Source organism: Haliotis cracherodii, unplaced genomic scaffold (assembly GCF_022045235.1).
Source record: "Haliotis cracherodii isolate W230 unplaced genomic scaffold, xgHalCrac1.p SCAF_2, whole genome shotgun sequence".
In the NCBI taxonomy this organism is placed as follows: domain Eukaryota; kingdom Metazoa; phylum Mollusca; class Gastropoda; order Lepetellida; family Haliotidae; genus Haliotis; species Haliotis cracherodii.
In genome coordinates this window covers 53,673,622-53,694,904 of record NW_027266275.1, presented here as the reverse complement: position 1 = coordinate 53,694,904, position 21,283 = coordinate 53,673,622, and the positions used below count along the sequence as shown (strand labels likewise).

The window sequence follows — 21,283 nt, the reverse complement described above, 5'->3', positions numbered from 1 at the left end:
TGGGATGCAATGACATGCATCAACCAAGTCAGCGAGTCTGACCACCCAAGCTCGTAAGCCACCTCCTATGACAAGCATAATCGCCTTTTACATCAACAAGGGTTGCTGAAGACCTATTCCAACCTGGATCCGAAGTTTTGAGACCCATCTGATTGTCTTTTGTATGAGGTCAAGTGTCACTGACACAAACATTCTCATAAGAAATTGTGCTGCTGAATTCTAAAGTGCTTCCCATATATACAATCTAACTGGTCCACACAGTCAGCTATGTTGCAAAAACATGAAGGAATTCTGGAAGCAGTCCAGCAGAGAGAAAAAGTGCCAACAGGTTGAAAGTGCATCTAAGTACTCTACACTTTTCATCCATTGTGACCATTACATCCCGTTACTTGCCAAACTGACAGACATGGATCATGAACTTCAACATTTTCATATAACTGAAGCTGCAACAAAAGATTAAAAGAAAATGTAGGTATTGTTTTTATTAAGCTAAAACAGATTTCACATGCTAATAGCAAATAAGTATAAAATGAAGTACATGTCCGATATACATACATAACAGCTGAAACATAAACTGCAGTATGTTACAATAAGTTACCTGCATCAACTTTGTACAACAATATGAAATAGATTGGACCAGGTGTCATATATACTTCATGTATATTTTTATTTTTAAAACCAATTCTTGGTACCGTCATCAATACTCCATTGGTTTGTATCCACTAGTTAACTTGTATACCGGTACAGCACCATCAACTCTTAATACATACAGCCACTTTGCCGTGTAGTCACTGTCTTAAATCAACAAATCAACCACAGCCTGGTTCCAGTGAGAGGGAAACAATCTAGTGCTCTGATTACATCAATGTTTCTCATTCAACATGTGCCATAGCCTTGTGGAAATCTACTCAACACTTCCTATTAGACTTCAGTGTGTTGCACACGGCCTCATTCCATTAGCTAACTAAAATAGGCGCATAACTATTACCGGTACACTGAATATTGTAACCTGTGAAGTACTGACGATGTTAAGTACATTATCTAACTTAATACTTTCATACATGTTTCTAATGTGGAAGATCTATTTCAGTCGTGTCTACCAGATTACAAACTCCCTAATTTAACAATTGTGTGTCCTCTCACTATATTACTATGCATCCAGGTGTATGGTGAGAAAACTGGAAAAGGCACACAAGGATAACTGATTATGACAGTTTGTTATATTCAGTATTTTTGAGCACCGTGGAATGATAAACACGTGTGTGCATTGGACGGAATTGTACAAATGTGAGTTGCACACTAACTGGGTTGTCAAGGTGGTATTGTCTTTTCACAAATTCATCTTTAAGAGGATTTCCCACATACACATCTTCTGTTTTTCTCGTGAAGAGCCTGATGCAGAATCATGTGAAGAGATGTTCCTGTGTATAGACCGATGCTCTTCTGGATGGAAAACCATTGCTCTTGTGAAAAGATCCAGCATTCTTAGGGATGGAAAGAACATGCTCTCTTATATTACACAGTGACCTCCCACACAAAGATCTCTGAGTATGCTGACGTCAGTAGGTGCTTGCCATCATGGGAAAATTTAGCGATGTTGACCGAGTCATTGTGGCCGATGAAATCCTGAAAACTGCCTTCATAATAGTCCATCAGCTTCAAGAGGCGCTCTGACAAAGAAAATGTTAAGAGAACCGTTACAACATGCAATAAAGAGAAGGAATTAGTAAACCCTTTCATTAAGTATAGAGTCTCATTTATTTGATGAATCATATTTCTGATACCACCTAACCACTTTGCTTTTACCTATCCATATAACTCGTTCTTCTTGTCTGGGACTCAAGGAATGTATAATGTAAACTCATATTATTCATTCCTTTCTCAAAACTGTTTCCCTTAGGTTCTTGCATAATGCACTGAAAGGCACACTCTTTTTAGGGTGTTTATTACATTTTGTTTTTCTGTGAAAAAGAGATATTTGTAGAAAGGTCTGCTTTCCAATGACAATAATGACTGGTTTATCTATATTGAAACACTACATTTAAGCTTCTGGCATAAAACTCAGACAACACTGGGATGGTGATAAAAGAAATAGTGCTAAGTAAGAAAAACAAGGAAAGGGGTAAAGTGGCTCCAGATTAGGGTCACTTGGAAACTGGAAACAATTTGTTAGATTTGGCCTAAGAGTTTTACAATGTAGTGGCTGTGTCAAGAGATAATTGCAAAGTTTTGGGGTTCTGACCTTGTATATTTAAATCAGTGATCTGAAAGACTGATTTATTCATAAAACATTCATTAATCATTAATCTTTTATTAACTCCATTACAATTTTTAGTTGAGATTTATTATTTACAATTATTGGCAAACAGTGAAGTTGACATTCAGCACAATTCCAAGTACCCTTTCTATGTGAGGCGATTAAAAACCCTTTAGTCCTCGAAGATATTTTGGGTAGTATACTCCCCAGGGAGTTGAGAATGATAACAGTCATGCATATGGATCCACTGGTTGGGGAACCAATAAACAGCATTTGAGCAGATACTAGTACCTGGATAAGGGCAGTATATAATATGATAATCATAATACCATTGGTTCCAACTGCAATGAGGGAAGAGTCGGCTGCCAGATCCAGACAGTTGGCCCAGTGTGTCAGAGCTGTGGTCCTCACAACCTGCAACAGAGAAGAACACAATCCATGTTGAACACAGAACAAGCATAACCAATGAAGGAATACGGTTAAACCACTGTCAGCAGTATTCCAGCCATAATTGGCCTCATATATAGGGATGCTAATGGATATGAGGATCTTTCTAATTTTGGAGTTAAGGGCAATCTTCACTTGATTTCAAAGTTTGTTTGTTGTTTACCGCCACACTCAGCAATATTCCAGCTATATGATGGCGGTCTGTAAATAATCAAGTCTGGACCAGACAATCTAGTGATTGACATCATGCGCATCGATCCACACAATTAGGATATGATGACATGTATAAACCAAGTCAGTGAGCCCAATCCCATTAGTCGCCTCCTACGACAAGCATAGTCACCTTTTACGGCAAACATGGGTGGCTGAAGACCTATTCTACCTCTTCACAGGTTTTGATTAATCATTGTATATTCTCAGAAGCCTTTAGCCTATCATACATGTGGATTTCAGAGTTAGATTGAAGAAAATGAACCACTGACTCAATGAACTTTGAGTGTATTTACCAGAATACAAATGTCGGTTATATGTAACATACAAGCTACAGGTTAGCTAAGTTACGATGTCTCACAATGTAAATTATCTGCATCCATTAACAATTTGTATGTGAATAGGAAGCTATATTTTGAAAGGAAACAAACCGAGATCTTCGGTGTTCTGAGACAACAGTCAAACTATCTGGCTACTCCATCACTCCATCACTGTAGATGCCTCATGGAGAATATGATCACTCCTATGTTTGGATACTACAGTAAAAGATGGCCATAATGAACACCAAGAGACTGGTTCCTGTATGTATTATACACTCAGTTGTTCATTATAACCATGTTCTACAGTATATGTACCTTGGATGCTAGGACAATCTAATGTTGAGCTGCTTCCTTCCCCCCTACCTTTCTCTGAGACAAGCTGTAGAACTGGAGATGTTTGTGCATGCCGTAGCCAGTGTACACAATGAGGTCGGTCTCCTCCGGCGAGAACCTGGCTATACTGGGAGGCAGGAGGCTGAACTGGGCCTGGAAGAAGAAGGACTTTACAGGAGACAGCACTTTCCACATATGAACTGTAGTGTATGGTCTTATGTCGATTTTAGCAATATTCCATTGTATCACAGCTGGGGACATCAGAAATTGGCTTCACACATTGTACCCATATGGGTAATCAAACCCGTGACTTGACAGTCACATGCTAAGGCTTTAACCACAGGACTTCCTCACCGCCCAACTGAACCAATATGCCAACTTAACTGTTGCCAAACATATAAGCAAACATGATGAGACAATCCCATTGGAAAAGAATTACATTGAGGCAAATCCTGAAACACCTGCACATAAAACTTAACGAGCAAAGGTGTACAAGAAAGGGACCAAGATCAAGTTTTTCCCATATATCCTTCAAAAAGGGTATGACTGTCTATTATACACCAGATAATAATTTAATTTAGTAATTAAATTGGTCTTGCCTAATCTGAGATAATTAAATGCCCCAAACTGTGAGCCTACCAACCTTATCCTCCTTGTCTATGATGGAACCATCAGGAGCAAATGCTGGAGCAGGGAATGTCATCCAGTCAACCAGTTCACAGAAATCTTTCGACCAATCAGCTGACCAGACACTGACACGTCTGTCAGCACTTGTAGCCAGCCACAGTAGCGGTGCCGTGATGCCAACATCCTGGTCCTGTGGAGGTTACAGCATATATGTACACAGACAAATGGTAATGAAACCCACCAAACGATGTGAAAACCAACCATTTAATATGCTGGAGGCTCTGGGATTTTGCTGGACAGAATATGTGTTCAGTCACTGCTTCATGACATACAAGTGTTTTCTCTGACAAAAGGAGCGGAACAACTTTTTTTACAAAACACATTTTATCAGGGCAAATGTCCAGCGAAAAGAATATTTCTTCCTTAAAACCTGAGGCAAAGTGATAGTTTTCCCAAATTTTCTTTGAGCATATTGTTTTTCTTCAACCCCTACCCCCCCCCCCCCCCCAACCCAATTGCCACCTACCAAATAATTTAATGCACTTAACCATATTTAGAGCTTTGGATATCCAATTTACCTCTTGCCCATCAGTGGGGTTATTTCATTGCAAATACAAACATAATATCTTTGCAGCTGTACAAGGGACAGAAATTATCTACTTATGATATGAACATTAGTAAGGCGGCAACTGCACAAAGCATATATTAAGCCACTGTTTTAATGTTATCTGGCTCTACAAGAATGATTTTATTGAATGCTGAAAGGTTACAGTACTCTGGCAATCAGAGAATAGTAAATTTAACCCCCTTTGTTCGGTTAATGACACCAACTAAGCTTCACTAGCAATGACAGACATGGCCAGTAGTCTGTTAGTCCCAGGCTAGTGAACTGCTAATTCATGTTCTGCTGATAATAAAGTTCAGCTGATGAGGCCTATTGAGGAGGGTTGGTTAGATCTTCATGCCTATAGGTATAATATCAGAGCAAAAGATATGACTTTAATGAGATTGGCTTGACTAGCATATTTTATTGGATTTTGGCAATGCATTTCACATCATAAATGACTTTTAAATCCCTCAACATGCCCTAAGTCAGAAATGAAGTATGAACAAGTATTTTAGCTAAACTGAAAGTCAGGGATATAGAACCGGCACTAGCCCGCAAGGTCAAGTCAGATAATCTAAGGTTTAAGGCATATTGAGGGTATGAATACATTATGCCATTTAGAAAGTGGTCAAATGTAACAAATGTTATATTGTCGATAACACTTTCTTAGTAAAGTACAGATTCTCATACTTTTTGGGGGGTTGAGTCCCGTCTGGGATTCGAACCCACACCTGCAAGGATGAGGCACCTAATCGCCAGCACACAAAGTCAGCGATCCAACCCACTCAGCCACCGAGGCTTCCACAAAAATGAAAGTCCGACAACTGGTAGTCTAGATCACGTACTTTGAGTACCCCTCTGACAAGTGTAAATTGGCACGGCTCCCATGTCCGACAGCTATGAATACACAATGCCATTTAGAAAGTGGTCAAATGTAACAAATGTTATATTTGGGTTAACACTTTCTTAGTAAAGTACAGATTCTCGTACTTTTTGGGGGTTGAGTCCCGTCCGGGATTTGAAGTACGAGAATCTGTACTTTATTAAGAAAGTGTTATCCCAAATATAACATTTGTTCTATATTGAGGGTAAGTACAAGTTCAGGCAGTTTTAGGTGGTGTCCTTATATGTTATAACTATTTAAGACAGTTAATGTTTTGGGTTAATATCTAAGGCTGAGAGTGATAACCTACCTGCTTGAAGGTGACATCAATGTTGGTGATGGGTGTGCCATTGTGGTCGGTGATGACTCGCACAGTCATCCCTGTTGTAGGGCTGCTCACAGCTATCAGGCCGTCACTGCCGCCAGAGATGATCATACGACCTGAAGTGTTCAAGGCAAGTGTTGTACACACATTTTAAAACTACAGTATCTTTGGACCACAAAAGAACATTTCAAAAGCTTCAATTCATATTTATTACAAAGATACATTGCATCAAACATTCAGACTCATTTTCTGCAAAGTACCATTTTCAGCTTACAAATATTTATGTATTGATTGGAGATATAATGTCTTATTCAACATGTATGCTGAAATGTTTTCAAATAATGTTTTTATTACATTACGAACTATGGGGAAAAAATAAGATACAGTCCCCACAAGTGGCAATTTTTACGGAATTAAGTTGACGTCAAACATCTTTCTTTATGACATTACAGCACAATTGTATCCTAACACCCGTATGGTCCCTTTTCTCCTGGTGGGTCGCATATACCGGATAATCAAAGATGTGGCCAACCAAATCAGATGTTATCACTACAAGTGGACCCATGAAGATCCGGGGTAGACTAGGTCTTCAGCAACCCTTGCTTGCCATAAAAGGTGACTATGCTTGTTGTAAGCGGTGACAAACAGGATCGGGTGGTCTGGCTCGCTGACTTGGTTGATGCATGTCATCGTATCCCAATTGTGTGCATGATACTCTGTATGTCAATCACTGGATTGTCTGGTCCAGATTCCATTATTTACAGAACGCCGTCATACAGCAGGAATATTGCCGATTTTGGCCTCAAACAACAAACAACATCAACAACAACACTACAAAAGGCAAACTCTACTGACTAACAATAGGAAAGGTTTCTAAATCTGCAACAAAGAAACCTGATAGTCAGTTTGACTACACTGAAAAGATAGAGAGACAATGAACATTTTGTTGCAGCCATGAGATGCCCTATCCCCACCTACCATCTGAAGAGAAGGAGATGGCTGTGACAGTCACTGCATGTGGGTGCATCTTGAGCACCATCTCCACCTTGTTGACGTCGTACATCCTCACTGTGCCATCACTGTAGCCGGCCACAATGTAGGGGATGGCATGCTCACCTACTTTTGAGTGGGACATGACGTTGGGGTCAGATGGCGTCAAGATGGACATGGTCAGTTGTTGTTTGTTGGGAGCAAATGCCAGGCATGTGCAGGACTGAAGATGAAAGAAAACTGTCTGTTAGGACAGTGACCTATGAAGACCCGGGTTAGAATAGGTCTTCAGCAACACATACTTGTCTTAAGCGGCGACTAACGGGATCAGGTGGTCAGGCTCGCTGACTTGGTTGAAGCATGTCATCATATCCCAATTGCATAGATCGATGCTCATGATGTCAATCACTGAATTCTCTAGATCCAGACTTGATTATTTACAGACCACCGTCATATAGCTGGAATATTGCTGAGTGCGGCGTTACACAACAAACAAACAGCAATGTTAGGACAGTGAGTTAATGTGTTCGGATGGGAAAGTAATACAAAATCTTTTGTTGCCACAATGGCTTGTGGTTAGAACATGTACTGCCCCTGGAGAACATAAGTGAGTCAGCATGCATGGGCATAATTTGATGCTGTTTTTATCAATATTATGGCCACATGGTGACAGGAAACCACAGGAATAGGATTAACACGATGGTCACATTTTTTTAATCAAACGACAAACCAACACCTTACCACTAGGCTACCCAACTGTCCCTGATAAATTTGAACTCACACTTACTTAAAATTTTTGTCTTGTCATTAAAAAAATATTAAATATTATTTGTAAATATCGATAAAATGTTTTTTTAGATTTACTGTTAGATTGAAGCTAGGCTGGTAGCCTTCTACCATCCTCTTGCCCTCTGCCATAAAGAGCTACTCCACCCCTCAGGCCACCCATATCGAGGGCAGAGATGCCTGACTGACAGGTGCCATGGTTAAACATTCAAACATGGTTTGCTTTCAACTGGCTGAAGACAAAACATCAATGCCTCAGATACTCTGCTCACCTGCTCCATAACCTGGAACTGTAGAACCTGTTCCCGGTCGGTGACAGACCACACTCGAACACTGCCATCATCAGCACAGGATGCCAACAGGTTGCCCTCTGTCACAGCCAGACAGTTCACCTGGAACACAAGCACAGTTGTGCAACAACGCACATACTTGCATGGCAGAATATCTTGGACCCCACAATAAATTTGTTGCACAACAAACTGTCTTCCTGCATCACTAACTAGCTACCCACTTCACTTAGCAGCTACCCACATCACTAAGCAGCTACCCACGTCACTAAGCAGCTACCCACATCAATAAGCAGCTACCCACGTCACTAAGCAGCTAAGCAGCTATCCACATCACTTAGCAGCTATCCACTTCACTAACCAGCTAAGCAGCTACCCACATCACTAACCAGCTACCCACGTCACTAAGAAGCTACCCACATCACTAAGCAGCTACCCACATCCTTAAGCAGCTACACACGTCACTAAGCAGCCAAGCAGCTATCCACATCACTAACCAGCTACCCATGTCACTAAGCAGCTACCCACGTCACTAAGCAGCTATCCATATCACTAAGCAGCTAAGCAGCTATCCACATCAGTAAGCAGCTATCCACTTCACTAAGCAGCTACCCACATCACTAAGTAGCTAGCAACATCACTAAGCAGCTACCAACATCACTAAGCAGCTATCCACATCACTAAGTAGCTACCCACATCACTAAGCAGCTACCCACATCACTAAGCAGCTACTCACATAACTAAGCAGCTACTCACATGACTAAGCAGCTACTCACATGACTAAGCAGCTACCCACATCACTAAGCAGCTACCCACATCACTAAGCAGCTACTCACATAACTAAGCAGCTACTCACATGACTAAGCAGCTACTCACATGACTAAGCAGCTACTCACATGACTAAGCAGCTACCCACATCACTTAGCAGCTACCCACATAACTAAGCAGCTACCCACATGACTAAGCAGCTACCCACATGACTAAGCAGCTACCCACATGACTAAGCAGCTACCCACATGACTAAGCAGCTACTCACATGACTAAGCAGCTACTCACATCACTAAGCAGCTACCCACATGACTAAGCAGCTACCCACATGACTAAGCAGCTACTCACATCACTAAGCAGCTACCCACATCACTAAGCAGCTACCCACATCACTAAGCAGCTACCCACATCACTAAGCAGATACTCACATCACTAAGCAGATACTCACATAACTAAGCAGCTACCCACATGACTAAGCAGCTACCCACATGACTAAGCAGATACTCACATCACTAAGCAGATACTCACATCACTAAGCAGCTACCCACATCACTAAGCAGATACTCACATCACTAAGCAGCTACCCACATGACTAAGCAGCTACCCACATGACTAAGCAGCTACCCACATCACTAAGCAGATACTCACATCACTAAGCAGATACCCACATCACTAAGCAGCTACCCACATCACTAAGCAGATACTCACATCATTAAGCAGATACTCACCTTGTTCATGTGCCCAGACACAAGCCTGATACTGGTCCTCTCTGACCAGTTGATGTACCACAGAGTGCCTGCCCCTGTCCCTACAATACCCTGAAAAAACACACAGCTTGTATACACTCAGACTAAACAATGTCATCTAAATGGTAAACGTGACACAGGTTGTTTACCAGTTCGCTGAAACCACAAGCATCAGTATGGTGTTGCTAGACCACTCTCAGTGAACATTTATATTCAAACCCATGTTCTGTGCACAGCTTTGCCTTTCAAAGTTATCAAAATAGTTGATCAAACAATGCTATTACATGAGCTCAAAATCAGCATGTCCACTCCAAAAGGTATACAAGCTTACAGACAGCTTAGTAGCCAAACATTTTAGTAATATGCACTATTTGTTTCACATACTGCTGCTTGAAATGTTTGTCTCACCATGTCCAGATTTTCATCGAACGCTGTGCATGTGATGGGTCCGTCCAGTGTCATCTCATCCTCCATGGTGAGTCCCCCTGACCTCACCCTGCTACTCTCCCCAGGAAGCCTCATCTCACCCACCCCTACAACTGACCACAGGCGGACGTTGCGACCAACACTGGCTGTCAACAGTCGACCACCTCGACTGATCAGCAAACCTACAACGAGAGGAAACATTTCCCACATGGAAATTATCAAAACTGACTAGGTGTACCAGGAAAATTATGTTAAGGTATATTAGTGTGTGAGTGAGGATGGTCTTATGCCATTCTGGAATTATTTCAGCAATATCATAGTGGGGGAAAGTAGAAATAGGCTTCACACATTGAACCGATGTTGGGAATTGAACCGTGGGATAAGTGAATGCTCTGAACACCTGGCTACCCTACCACCCATATTATAAGTTATAATACAACACATTAAAACATCAATAATACATTGTAGTAACCAATGTTATATCTGGAATTCCACTTTTTTAGTTAAGTACAGATTCTCGTACTTGCTTGGGGGGTGTCCCATCCGGGAATCGAAACCACACTCCCAGAGTGAGGAATCTAATTGCCAAAACACAAAGTCAGCGATCTAACCCACTCAGCCACTGAGGCTTCCACTATAGTGGAATAGTCAATAATAGTAATTCCACATACAACTTTGAATGATACTGACAAATCAAGATATCCCATTGTGGCCTGTACGTCTTTCAGTGTGCGGGGGCACAGGTGGCCCAGTCGTCTAAGGCACCGTGATTGTGGGTTCAAATCCCGGTTTGCCCCGATTATGTTTCTAGGTTTGTCAGCACCATACCCATGCTTGTGGGTTTCACTGAAGTGGTAAACGTCTGAGACCTGCATCACTTTGGGCTTTCCTCCCACATTAAGCTGACACGCCATGATTTAACTGGAATACTGTTAAAAGCGGTGTTAAACCCAACTCACTCACTCACTCACTTTCAGTGTGTTACCTATTTCTGAGGAGTCGGCCTCCCAGTGCATGAAGCAAGTGTTGTGGCGAGTGTCCCAGGCAGACACCTTGCCGTTGTTGCTGCCCACATACAGAGTGCTGTCACCAGCAAACACTAGAGACGTGAAGTCCACCTGCCCCACACCCTGCAAGTCACGTCACAGGATAGTTAAACAGTAGCAACAATGATATACAGTAGGGGCCGACACTTGGATATTCTGAGGGAGGTGCTACAATATACTTTTTCATTTTTTTAGACACAGGCCTGATACTGTAAAATGAGATCTCCATATTGTACAGGAAAACAGTTTAAATGTAATATGATGACACATTTGTACCAGAGCCACATATGGATTCCGGGTTAGAATAAGTCCCCAGCAACCTGTGCTGATCATAATGGATTGGATGGATAGGCTCGGTGACTTGGTCAACAGAGTGTAAAGTTGCTCTTAATATCAATCACTGGATTATCTGGTCAAGATATGAATATTAACATGCCGCTGTCATGTAATTGGAACATTGCTGAGTGCAGTGTTAAAAAAACAAACAAACATACCATGTGATGTGCCTGCAGGAGCTCCTCCGGCACCTCCGCCTCATGGACGTTGAGGCTGACATCACTGGTGGTTTCGTCCAGCAGCCAGAACAGGATAGTCCCTCTCTCCCCGACCGAGGCAAACTCATTGACAGTGTAGGGGTCCCACTTGACATCATATACAGGGTAGGCCGTCCTGGTGGACGCGAGCAGGGACAGGGTGTGTGTGCACCACACCACCACCGAACACTCCCGGTAGTCACCTGTCACAGCAAGGGTTGCTCTTAATCTCATTAAAATCAGATCTGAGTTCTCGCTGGCGCTAAACAAAGATCTGAGGGTCTGAGGATATCCCATTACGGGTCATTCCTGTTGAGTGAGCTTACCTGACATACAAAAGGAACTACATCAAGGTGAGACTTTGACTGCTTTACAAATTCCGCGAATCCAAATATAATAAAAAGTAGAAAAAATAACCTAACAGGAACTTGTAACATATGTTATATTATGGATTTTACAGATTCTTGTACTTTTTGGGGTTGATTCCCGTCTGAGATTCGAACCCAAACAGGAACTTTTCTTTTATTACCACAAACCCAAACTTATGTGTTCACACCATAACAAAGTGCTTGCAACAGGTTAAATTGCAATAAATTTGAGACACGCAGAACTAAAACTACTCCCTAAGCAACCTATTCAGTAATCAACAATTAATGACAATATCTTGTCCAACTTATGGCTTTTGGATGAAAGAACATAAAAGAAAATCGAGCCTAAAGTTCAATTCACAATCTGCAATTGACTGCCTAAATCAATACAACACACTAAGAGACTAGCACCGTGACTCACCCACAGATATGAGGAACCTGTCATCCCTGGAGTATGCCAGACAGACCACGTCCTGCTCGTGGTGGTTGATGACCTTCCTACAGACCTGCTGCTGGACATCCCAGAAACACAGCTGGCTGTTGCTGAGGCCACACGTCCCACTAGCTGACACCAGCATCTGCACATAGAGATACAGAATAGTCAGTACATCCTGACACCAGCATCTGCACATAGAGATACAGAATAGTCAGTACATCCTGACATCAGCATCTGCACATAGAGATACAGAATAGTCAATACATCCTGACATCAGCATCTGCACATAGAGATACAGAATAGTCAGTACATCCTGACATCAGCATCTGCACATAGAGATACAGAATAGTCAATACATCCTGACACCAGCATCTGGACATAGAGATACAGAATAGTCAGTACATCCAGACATCAGCATCTGCACATAGAGATACAGAATAGTCAGTACATCCTGACATCAGCATCTGCACATAGAGATACAGAATAGTCAGTACATCCTGACACCAGCATCTGCACATAGAGATACAGAATAGTCAATACATCCTGACATCAGCATCTGCACATAGAGATACAGAATAGTCAGTACATCCTGACATCAGCATCTGCACATAGAGATACAGAATAGTCAATACATCCTGACACCAGCATCTGGACATAGAGATACAGAATAGTCAGTACATCCTGACATCAGCATCTGCACATAGAGATACAGAATAGTCAATACATCCTGACACCAGCATCTGGACATAGAGATACAGAATGGTCAGTACATCCAGACATCAGCATCTGCATATAGAGATACAGAATAGTCAGTACATCCTGACATCAGCATCTGCACATAGAGATACAGAATAGTAAGTACATCCTGACATCAGCATCTGGACATAGAGATACAGAATAGTCAGTACATCCAGACATCAGCATCTGCACATAGAGATACAGAATAGTAAGTACATCCTGACATCAGCATCTGCACATAGAGATACAGAATAGTAAGTACATCCTGACATCAGCATCTGCACATAGAGATACAGAATAGTCAGTACATCCTGATACCAACATCTTCACATAGGGATATAGAATAGTCAGTACATCCTGATACCAACATCTTCACATTGGGATATGGAATAGTCAGTACATCCTGATACCAACATCTTCACATAGGGATATAGAATAGTCAGTACATCCTGATACCAACATCTTCACATTGGGATATAGAATAGTCAGTACATCCTGACATCAGCATCTGGACATAGGGATACAGAATAGTCAGTAGATCCTGATACCAACATCTTCACATGGGGATATAGAATAGTAAGTACATCCTGACACCATCTGCAGGATAGCCTTTCTCTTTCTTCAACAGTTTATTATTTCTCCTGCCTATACAATTTGAGGAACATGATAATTTCCAAGCAATTATTTTTGGAGTCAGTTGCAACAATTGTACCTCAATACTATTTATTTTCATTTTCAAAGAAGATTACAAAAACAGTGTTACTTATGTTCAAATTTCTTACCTGACAGTCATTTTGCAGAGCTATGGTGGAGATTTCTTCAACATGTCCTGAAAGAAAGAAAGTATTCATAAAAAAAATCAATCAGGCACCTTGGTCCAACAAGAAATAACTTACAGAATTTGAATTACAGATTATTCACAAAACCTTATTAGCTGTGTATTAAGACCATGGTGAGACACGTTACCCATGAGATGCTTCTGCTCCCCGTTGTTGAGGTCCTCCATGACGACAACGCAGCCACTGGAGTAGAAGAACAAGCCTGCAACACACCCAACATTACATGTAAAACAGACAGGGACTCCAGTACAGGCCAACCAATGAACACCAGCAGAGAGCACCCAAACTCTGGGACATGTACACACTGTCTAGTAATAGACACACAAATTACAAACAAGACACAACTCTAATCAAGTTTGCATCATAATCATTTAAACATGCTACATTTTCAATGAACACTGCAACAAACCGAAGTGCACGCACATTCTGTGGCTTGACAAATTGAAAGCGCTAAAACCATAAAACATGTACACACTTTAAATAGAAATAGCCAGACAAGTTACAAACAAGACACATGTTTTCATCGTAAAGATTAAAACCTGCAACTAACCGAATTTGTGTGCACTTGGTTTGTGCGGAGTGCATGATTTACTGTGCTTGGTGTGGCAGGCTTTAATCACATTATGGAGCTTGTGCCTTGTTTGTAATTTGTATGGTTATTTCCATAGTTTGGGTGCTCTCTGCTGGTTTTCTTTGGTAGGCCTGCAGTAGGGGTGTCATGATATGCCTACCTTCCGTATTGATACATATCGGGATACTTGAGATATGTATATGTATCATGATACCTAATATTCACCTGTCCAACAAAAAGTTTTTGCTATCAACCAGTTTGTGTTTAACCTGCATGACTGGTTAACTTAGACTCTTTCTTTTCATATTAAGCAATCAGATTTAGCATTTTGTTTCCTGATAGTAATACCATAACACTAGCCACTGTAGATATCAGGGCGAGTCTGAGCAAAATTTGATAAATATTACTTTTGAAAATCATTTAGAATTAATGCCTGAATCGATACATGAGTACCACATTGTCAGGTGCACATTAGTGATGCATCAAAACATCGGTGAATCGTGACCCCTCTAGACTCCAGGTATCAGTGCACTTGCTGTTATTTAGGGTGCTTGTTATGGGCTTTGCAAACAAAACCAACCTGTATCTGCATGCCACACCATGTTGCCACGCCCATTACCATTGTAACCCATCACTGACTTCAGTTTCAACCCAGCCTGATTGGGTGGAGCAGTATATCGCCTCTGAAAATAGCAAGACTTTGAGCTTTGACATTCAAGCTTATATCATTCATCAAGCATCATCCCAATAAATGGCAGAGGCAAAAGTCAAGGCATCATTCCTGATAGACTCAAGCCATTGCTTCTTAAACTAATACAAAGTTGTGATATCCTTGTGGTCTATGCTACTGCCTTTCTGTGTCCCTGCACTGCAGGGATTCCTAAGAAAAATAGTTTGTTTGTTGCAAAAAGACACAGACAGTCTGGACCAGACAATACAGTGAATGAGATTAAGAGAAACAATCCACACCATTTGGGTACTGTGACACGCCCTCCCCCAAGTTGCCTGAACTCCTAATTCATAATGTCGCTGCTTATGACCAGCATAGGTTGCTGGGGACCAATTGTTTGTCGTTGCTTCCAAACTGCGTGAACAGTTTCACATGCTTTCAACCTCACATGCTTTCAACCGTTGATTTGCCTGGTGCAGGCGTGATTACTTACAGGCAGCCGTGATGAAGCTTAAATATTGCTTGCTGTAGCATATAAAACAACATCGACACACTCCCTCTTTTATACCTGAGCCATTGAAGCAACCTTTTCTCTCTTGGTGAAATGTTTGTGTACAGTCGGAGGAAGACGAGTTTCAACCTGAGCTTTCTTCTCAAACCTCGTAGGACTGATGGGCCCCTTCTTGACGGGTGTGCGTGTGGGTGAGCGTTGGTACTGCTGGTAGATCTGACTGGGGTAGCTGCTCTTACCGACATGCTGAGACAGGAATAAACACACTGGGCTTACACAGATGCTAGGTTTAGGGAAAATCACGGTCATGGCAAGTTTTAATCTTTTAACAGTCACTACAAAACACAATGTTACCAGGGCAGAATGGTACAGTTTAACTACTTTCTGACATTTGCACATGTACAATTTAGCAATTCTTAATGCTGATTGGTCAGTGACATTACATGGCTTCTTTGTTGAAAACAGTACACCTGTACATAAATATGTGACAAATAGGTAACATTACATTTTCTGAAGATTAGCTGACTTCAAGGAATTTCACTGCAGAGTTGACATTTAATTCCTTTCTTTATTACAGTGACAATGAGTAATGAGTAATATATTGAATACCCCATAAACAAAGTCTTCCGTGTTACTTCATTCGTTCACAAGGGACAGGATGCCTACATTTCCCTACACTTCATTGTCTATTACCCAGTATCTCATAAACTACTTGCCTTTGTAATCAAAGTTTTAGGTTCAACTTCAATTTAGCAACAACTGATTACAGAGACACTGTCACGAGCAGAAAATATTCTCAGGGGTATAAAGCAGAGATACTTGATGTGATATTCTATTCTGCTATAAAAAACAAAACGTGACTGCAGCGATGGTCAAAGTTTGAGAAAACCTTGAAGCATCCCCATTTACATGAGGCTGCTAAACCACTGAGCGAACATGGAATAGGGACAATTTTCATTGAGGAATATCTTGAATATACAGTCAAGTCCCGTTAATCCAACATGGTTGGTCGCATATGATAATGTTGGATAAATGAATTTGTCAGATAAATGAAATTAAGTAGTATCAACGTTCGTGATAAAAAATTGGACAACTATACGATATATAACGATACATGTACGTTGAAATAAAATAATGAAAAAGAAAAGATTCATATTGTTATTTCATATTGTTAATGGAATATGTTTTCTGATCAGGCAACCTCTTAAGCTTAACATAGGATCATCCAAACTATTGTTACGGGCTGTAAGACTGACTCAAAATACTTTTGAAAGCATAGTCTGGGATGGAAGTCACCAGTTTTTAAACTATTGCTTTCTTAGTGGTTAATGTTGACTTCCTGCTAGTCATTTTATTGGCCAGCCAAAGTTAGCGAAAGCACATTCTGATGTGACCCGTAATAAGATGTCCTCAGCTGTAGCAAGAACTTATATTAGATCTTAATGAGATTGAGGTAATCTTAATCCTGTTTTGTTTATTTAAAAAGTTAAACTGTTTGGTGTTATGCTGATCATTGTGTTGAAATAATGAGACTGATTAGTGAGTGATGACTGTAATTCGTTGCAAATTAGGTGTGTCGTAGTCGGACTGTGAGACTGTTGCATTAACAGGAACTTAATAATGGCACTGATTTAAAAGGTTCCCATCAATAGTGTCGGATAAAGCCAACTGTCGAATTACCAGTGTCGGATTAACCAGGCTTGACAGAATTTACGTATATATGGATAAATGTATTCTGTTTCTATGACAACGCACCTGCTGGTCCTCCTCGTCATCAGAGTCCACATGCCTGTTGTCCCGGGCCTCCGACCTCACAATGATCTCTTTGTCAGAGGTGCAAGACTCAACATCATCATGATCTAGAAGCATATGGAAAAGCAAAAAAACATTGGATTGTGACTAACTGAATGTGATAGGTTAAGATTGAGGAAAGGACAGGAGTTTTATTCCTTAATCATCCATACTACAGCTATATGACAGGAGTCTCCATATGCAATCTAGCCTGGGTTGTGGGAAGTGCAGGCTAAGATGACACAAAACCATCCAGGTCAAAGATGGGACTTGGTTTTGATCACCACTCCAAGTCATAGTCATACACAGCAGCTACTGTGGCCACCCAATCCCCTTCGGAGCCACTGAGTGATTACTCACATGCTCTCATTCACATTGGGTATTGAAAGTTTTCTTCGGGTGCTTAACATGTTTTAATTCCCTTGTGTCCGGTCTACAACAAATTATTAAACCAGTGATATTTGTTTGTTGTTAACGCCTCACTCAGCAATATTCCAACTATATGACGGCGGTCTGTAAATAATCAAATCTGGACCACACAATCCAGTGAATGACATCATGAGCATCGATCCACGCAATTGAGGTACGATAACATGCATCAACCAACTCAGCGGGCCTGACCACCCAATCATGTTAGTAGACAATTACGATAAGCATAGTCACCTTTTACGGCATGCATGGCTTGCTGAAGACCTATTCAACCCCGGATCTTCACTGGTCTTTAAACCAGTGAGAAAACCTTCTGTCTCAAATAATACTGCTTAAAATGATATCCAAAGCGACTTCAAATTTGTAAGTCTTCATCATGTTCACGTGCTATTGAAGTCTGTCCCTTGAGCTCAAGACAGCGATATACCGGGTATATGTATAAGTGAGACATAGCTTTTGTACATTTTTCGATACAGTATAGAGCTCATGATTATATGATGCCAGTATCCCATCAGTAATAAAGATCAGTAAGGTAGTACAGGTACCCAGACTGAAAAGGCTACACTGGGCAGTTACACACACTGATGCTATACAATTCAGCTTCTTAATGTTTCATGCACATTTGTATGCATGAAACTCAAAATTAATTAGATAATGGTGATTTGTTTTGCATATTTTTCCACGAACAAGCAGCTCATATGGAACTTGTCATATGCTCCTACATGAATGAGGTCCATATTTCTCTGAATACAAACAGCTACATCAACAAAAGCTCAAAAGCCATCAGAACAGTCAGAGATATGTCCCTTTACTCCACATGTTGATATATTTCATAGCAACAGATTCCCAGTTCCTATCTCTGTCTTTTGTTAATTCTTGAATATGAAATGTATGTCTGAGACTTCCAAGGTACATACATCCATTGTGTTTGTATATGGAGCTGAGGTCGTCCAGCCTGATAGGAGATCCCCGGGCAGCTGGCTTGGGCGGGGTGTGTCTAGGGAGGTCAGTGTAGGACCCGCCGAACGATCGACTCATGTTTTCTATCTGCGATGTCACATCTACAAATATAGACAGTCCATAGATACAAATATAACCAAATTTTTATAAAGTTGAGACATGGCCATGTGGAATATTCTAAACAAAAATAATAACAAAATTAAAGATATTAATTCTTTTTCATACAAAAAAGGTCAATACAAATCTTCTTTAGTTTAAATATTACAGCATTACATTACTCTTAAACTGATAAAAGCAAAATCATGGAATTACAGAAACTGAATGAAAAATTAAGATCAACACACCAATTTCTTTGGCTCCATACTTCTTATCCACTTGCCGACCTCTGTTGAAGAAAACAGGGCTTTTTTACTATATCTGTCACCTCTAAGGACATAAGTTCTCCCTTAGATTTAACAAATTAGAAGTAACTGGTCAAGGTAAAGATAAACATTTTTGCACAATATTATCAGTAATTATTTAAATAGAGATATACAGATTTCATCTGTATTCTTTATACACAACACTTCAGGGCTACTTGCCCCTTCATCTGGGTTTCATTCCACAAAGCTATCTCAGTACAATTGCAACTCCCATACTTCAGGAAATCCTTACGACAGTCATAGCACTTAGATCACTTTGAGGAACAGGGCCTAGAGTCGATCCACAGAGAGATCTTAGCACCACGACTATCATACCATAAATCTATGACAAAGCATGGAGTTATGATCATCATTATCCAACTGATGAAGAGACAAGAAGAATCATTATCTATAAAGAATACAGGTGTTGAAAACCATGTATCTCGTGAAGTGTTTGAAACTAAGCATAAGTCCTGGGTCCTTGTCAGAACCTTAATGTTCAAACCTGAATGTTAATGGTGCCAGTAGATTCAAATACTATTGATGGAAACCTCAAGGGCACCCTTGTTATCACACTGTTGTGTCTCTATGAACTACATGTACCAACTGCTACATGCCTATCAAAGACACATTATTCCCACCAATTAACATGTGTTAACTACCAGTACTCCCTGGGCTCACTTGCACAAAGATAATGTAGTGCTATAACTATTGCACTTCAGTATTGGAGATAAGACAGTCATAGCACTTCACTTTGAGAAGGATGCCCTGAGGAGAAAACTTTCTTTGATCTGCATCAGTTTGTTTTTGAACACCACACTCAGCAAAATACCAAATATGATAGCAAGATGTAAATAATTGAGGTTGGGCCAGACAATCTAATGATTGATATCGTGAGCAACAATCCATGTCGCCAGGGTATGATGACAAGCAATCATCCAAGTCTGACCACCCGATCTATTAAGTTGCTGGGGACCTATTCTAACCCTGAATCCCCACCGAGGTAACACTATGTATACTGTATGCTCACTCAGTGGGCGTGGGTGGCCTGACCGCAAGGAAGTCCCACAGGTACACCGCCTCCCCGACACTGAGAAAACCCTCCCCGTCCGGGGTGAACAGCACTCGGCAGATGTTCTCACTGTGACCGATGAACACCTGGAAATAGGTAAAGAGTGGTATAACATCTAAAACCATCAAATACATAGAGGATATTTCATGTGTCGAGTGAACATGGTTCTCTCATCAAGTGACATGGGAAAGGAAAGCCACGAGTGAAAATATCTTCTTTTCTCCGTCACAAGATGAGAGAGACATGTTCACTCGACATATGAAATATCCTATTTATATATACTTTTTGTGTAGTTGTCTACCGGAAATTAAATTATTTCATTACAAACTTAAAGCCTTGAAACGTAAATTCTCCCTACCTAACATCAAGGGATGTTTCACCACCCCTTGTAATTGTGACTTCAAGAGTAGTTGTGTGTGTGCAAAAGTAACAAAAAATATGTTCACTGCAGTGAAATATCAAGTGTTATGTTCACTGCAATGAAAATATCAAGTGTTGTGTTCATTGCAATGAAAATATCAAGTGTTATGTTCACTGCAATGAAATGTCAAAGTGTTATGTTCCCTGCAGTGAAGTATCAAGTGTTATGTTCACTGCAATGAAGATATAGAGATTACTACACGAGTGTCTGTCAGATACCATTGATCTTACGACGAGTTGTTTCAAAACGTATCTAACGAGCGAAAGCGGGTTAGATACGCTTTGTAACAACGAGTTGTAAGATCAATGGTATCTGACAGGCACGAGTGCAGTAATCTGTTTCTTACACACCCTAAAATCGCACCTTTTTAGCATCGAACGGATGAATTTTGTCTATTCTCATGATTGCAGTAGCGCATTAATACATAACACCTCTGTCATAAGTGACGTCATCCTATGTGCTGCTTACTACTCATAAATAATGTG

General features: G+C 40.8%; 1 protein-coding gene across 1 annotated transcript in view; it reads right to left on the bottom strand.

Annotated features, from left to right (window-relative positions):
• Nucleotides 1-520: 520 nt before the first annotated feature.
• Nucleotides 521-21,283, bottom strand: part of LOC139468238 (WD repeat-containing protein 90-like) — a 48,249-nt gene continuing 27,486 nt past the window's right edge. The window contains exons 24-43 of the mRNA XM_071250071.1: nt 20,336-20,463; nt 19,249-19,289; nt 18,862-19,005; nt 17,480-17,583; nt 15,782-15,970; nt 15,124-15,226; nt 14,100-14,174; nt 13,916-13,962; nt 12,381-12,537; nt 11,553-11,794; nt 10,998-11,142; nt 9,995-10,194; nt 9,569-9,658; nt 8,058-8,177; nt 6,988-7,222; nt 5,995-6,125; nt 4,211-4,384; nt 3,598-3,720; nt 2,587-2,671; nt 521-1,670 (exon numbers count right to left, since the gene is read on the bottom strand). Coding sequence (XP_071106172.1) covers nt 1,516-1,670; nt 2,587-2,671; nt 3,598-3,720; nt 4,211-4,384; nt 5,995-6,125; nt 6,988-7,222; nt 8,058-8,177; nt 9,569-9,658; nt 9,995-10,194; nt 10,998-11,142; nt 11,553-11,794; nt 12,381-12,537; nt 13,916-13,962; nt 14,100-14,174; nt 15,124-15,226; nt 15,782-15,970; nt 17,480-17,583; nt 18,862-19,005; nt 19,249-19,289; nt 20,336-20,463 — 2,688 coding nt within the window. The 3' untranslated portion in view covers nt 521-1,515. The remainder of the gene's footprint in view (nt 1,671-2,586; nt 2,672-3,597; nt 3,721-4,210; nt 4,385-5,994; nt 6,126-6,987; nt 7,223-8,057; nt 8,178-9,568; nt 9,659-9,994; nt 10,195-10,997; nt 11,143-11,552; nt 11,795-12,380; nt 12,538-13,915; nt 13,963-14,099; nt 14,175-15,123; nt 15,227-15,781; nt 15,971-17,479; nt 17,584-18,861; nt 19,006-19,248; nt 19,290-20,335; nt 20,464-21,283) is intronic.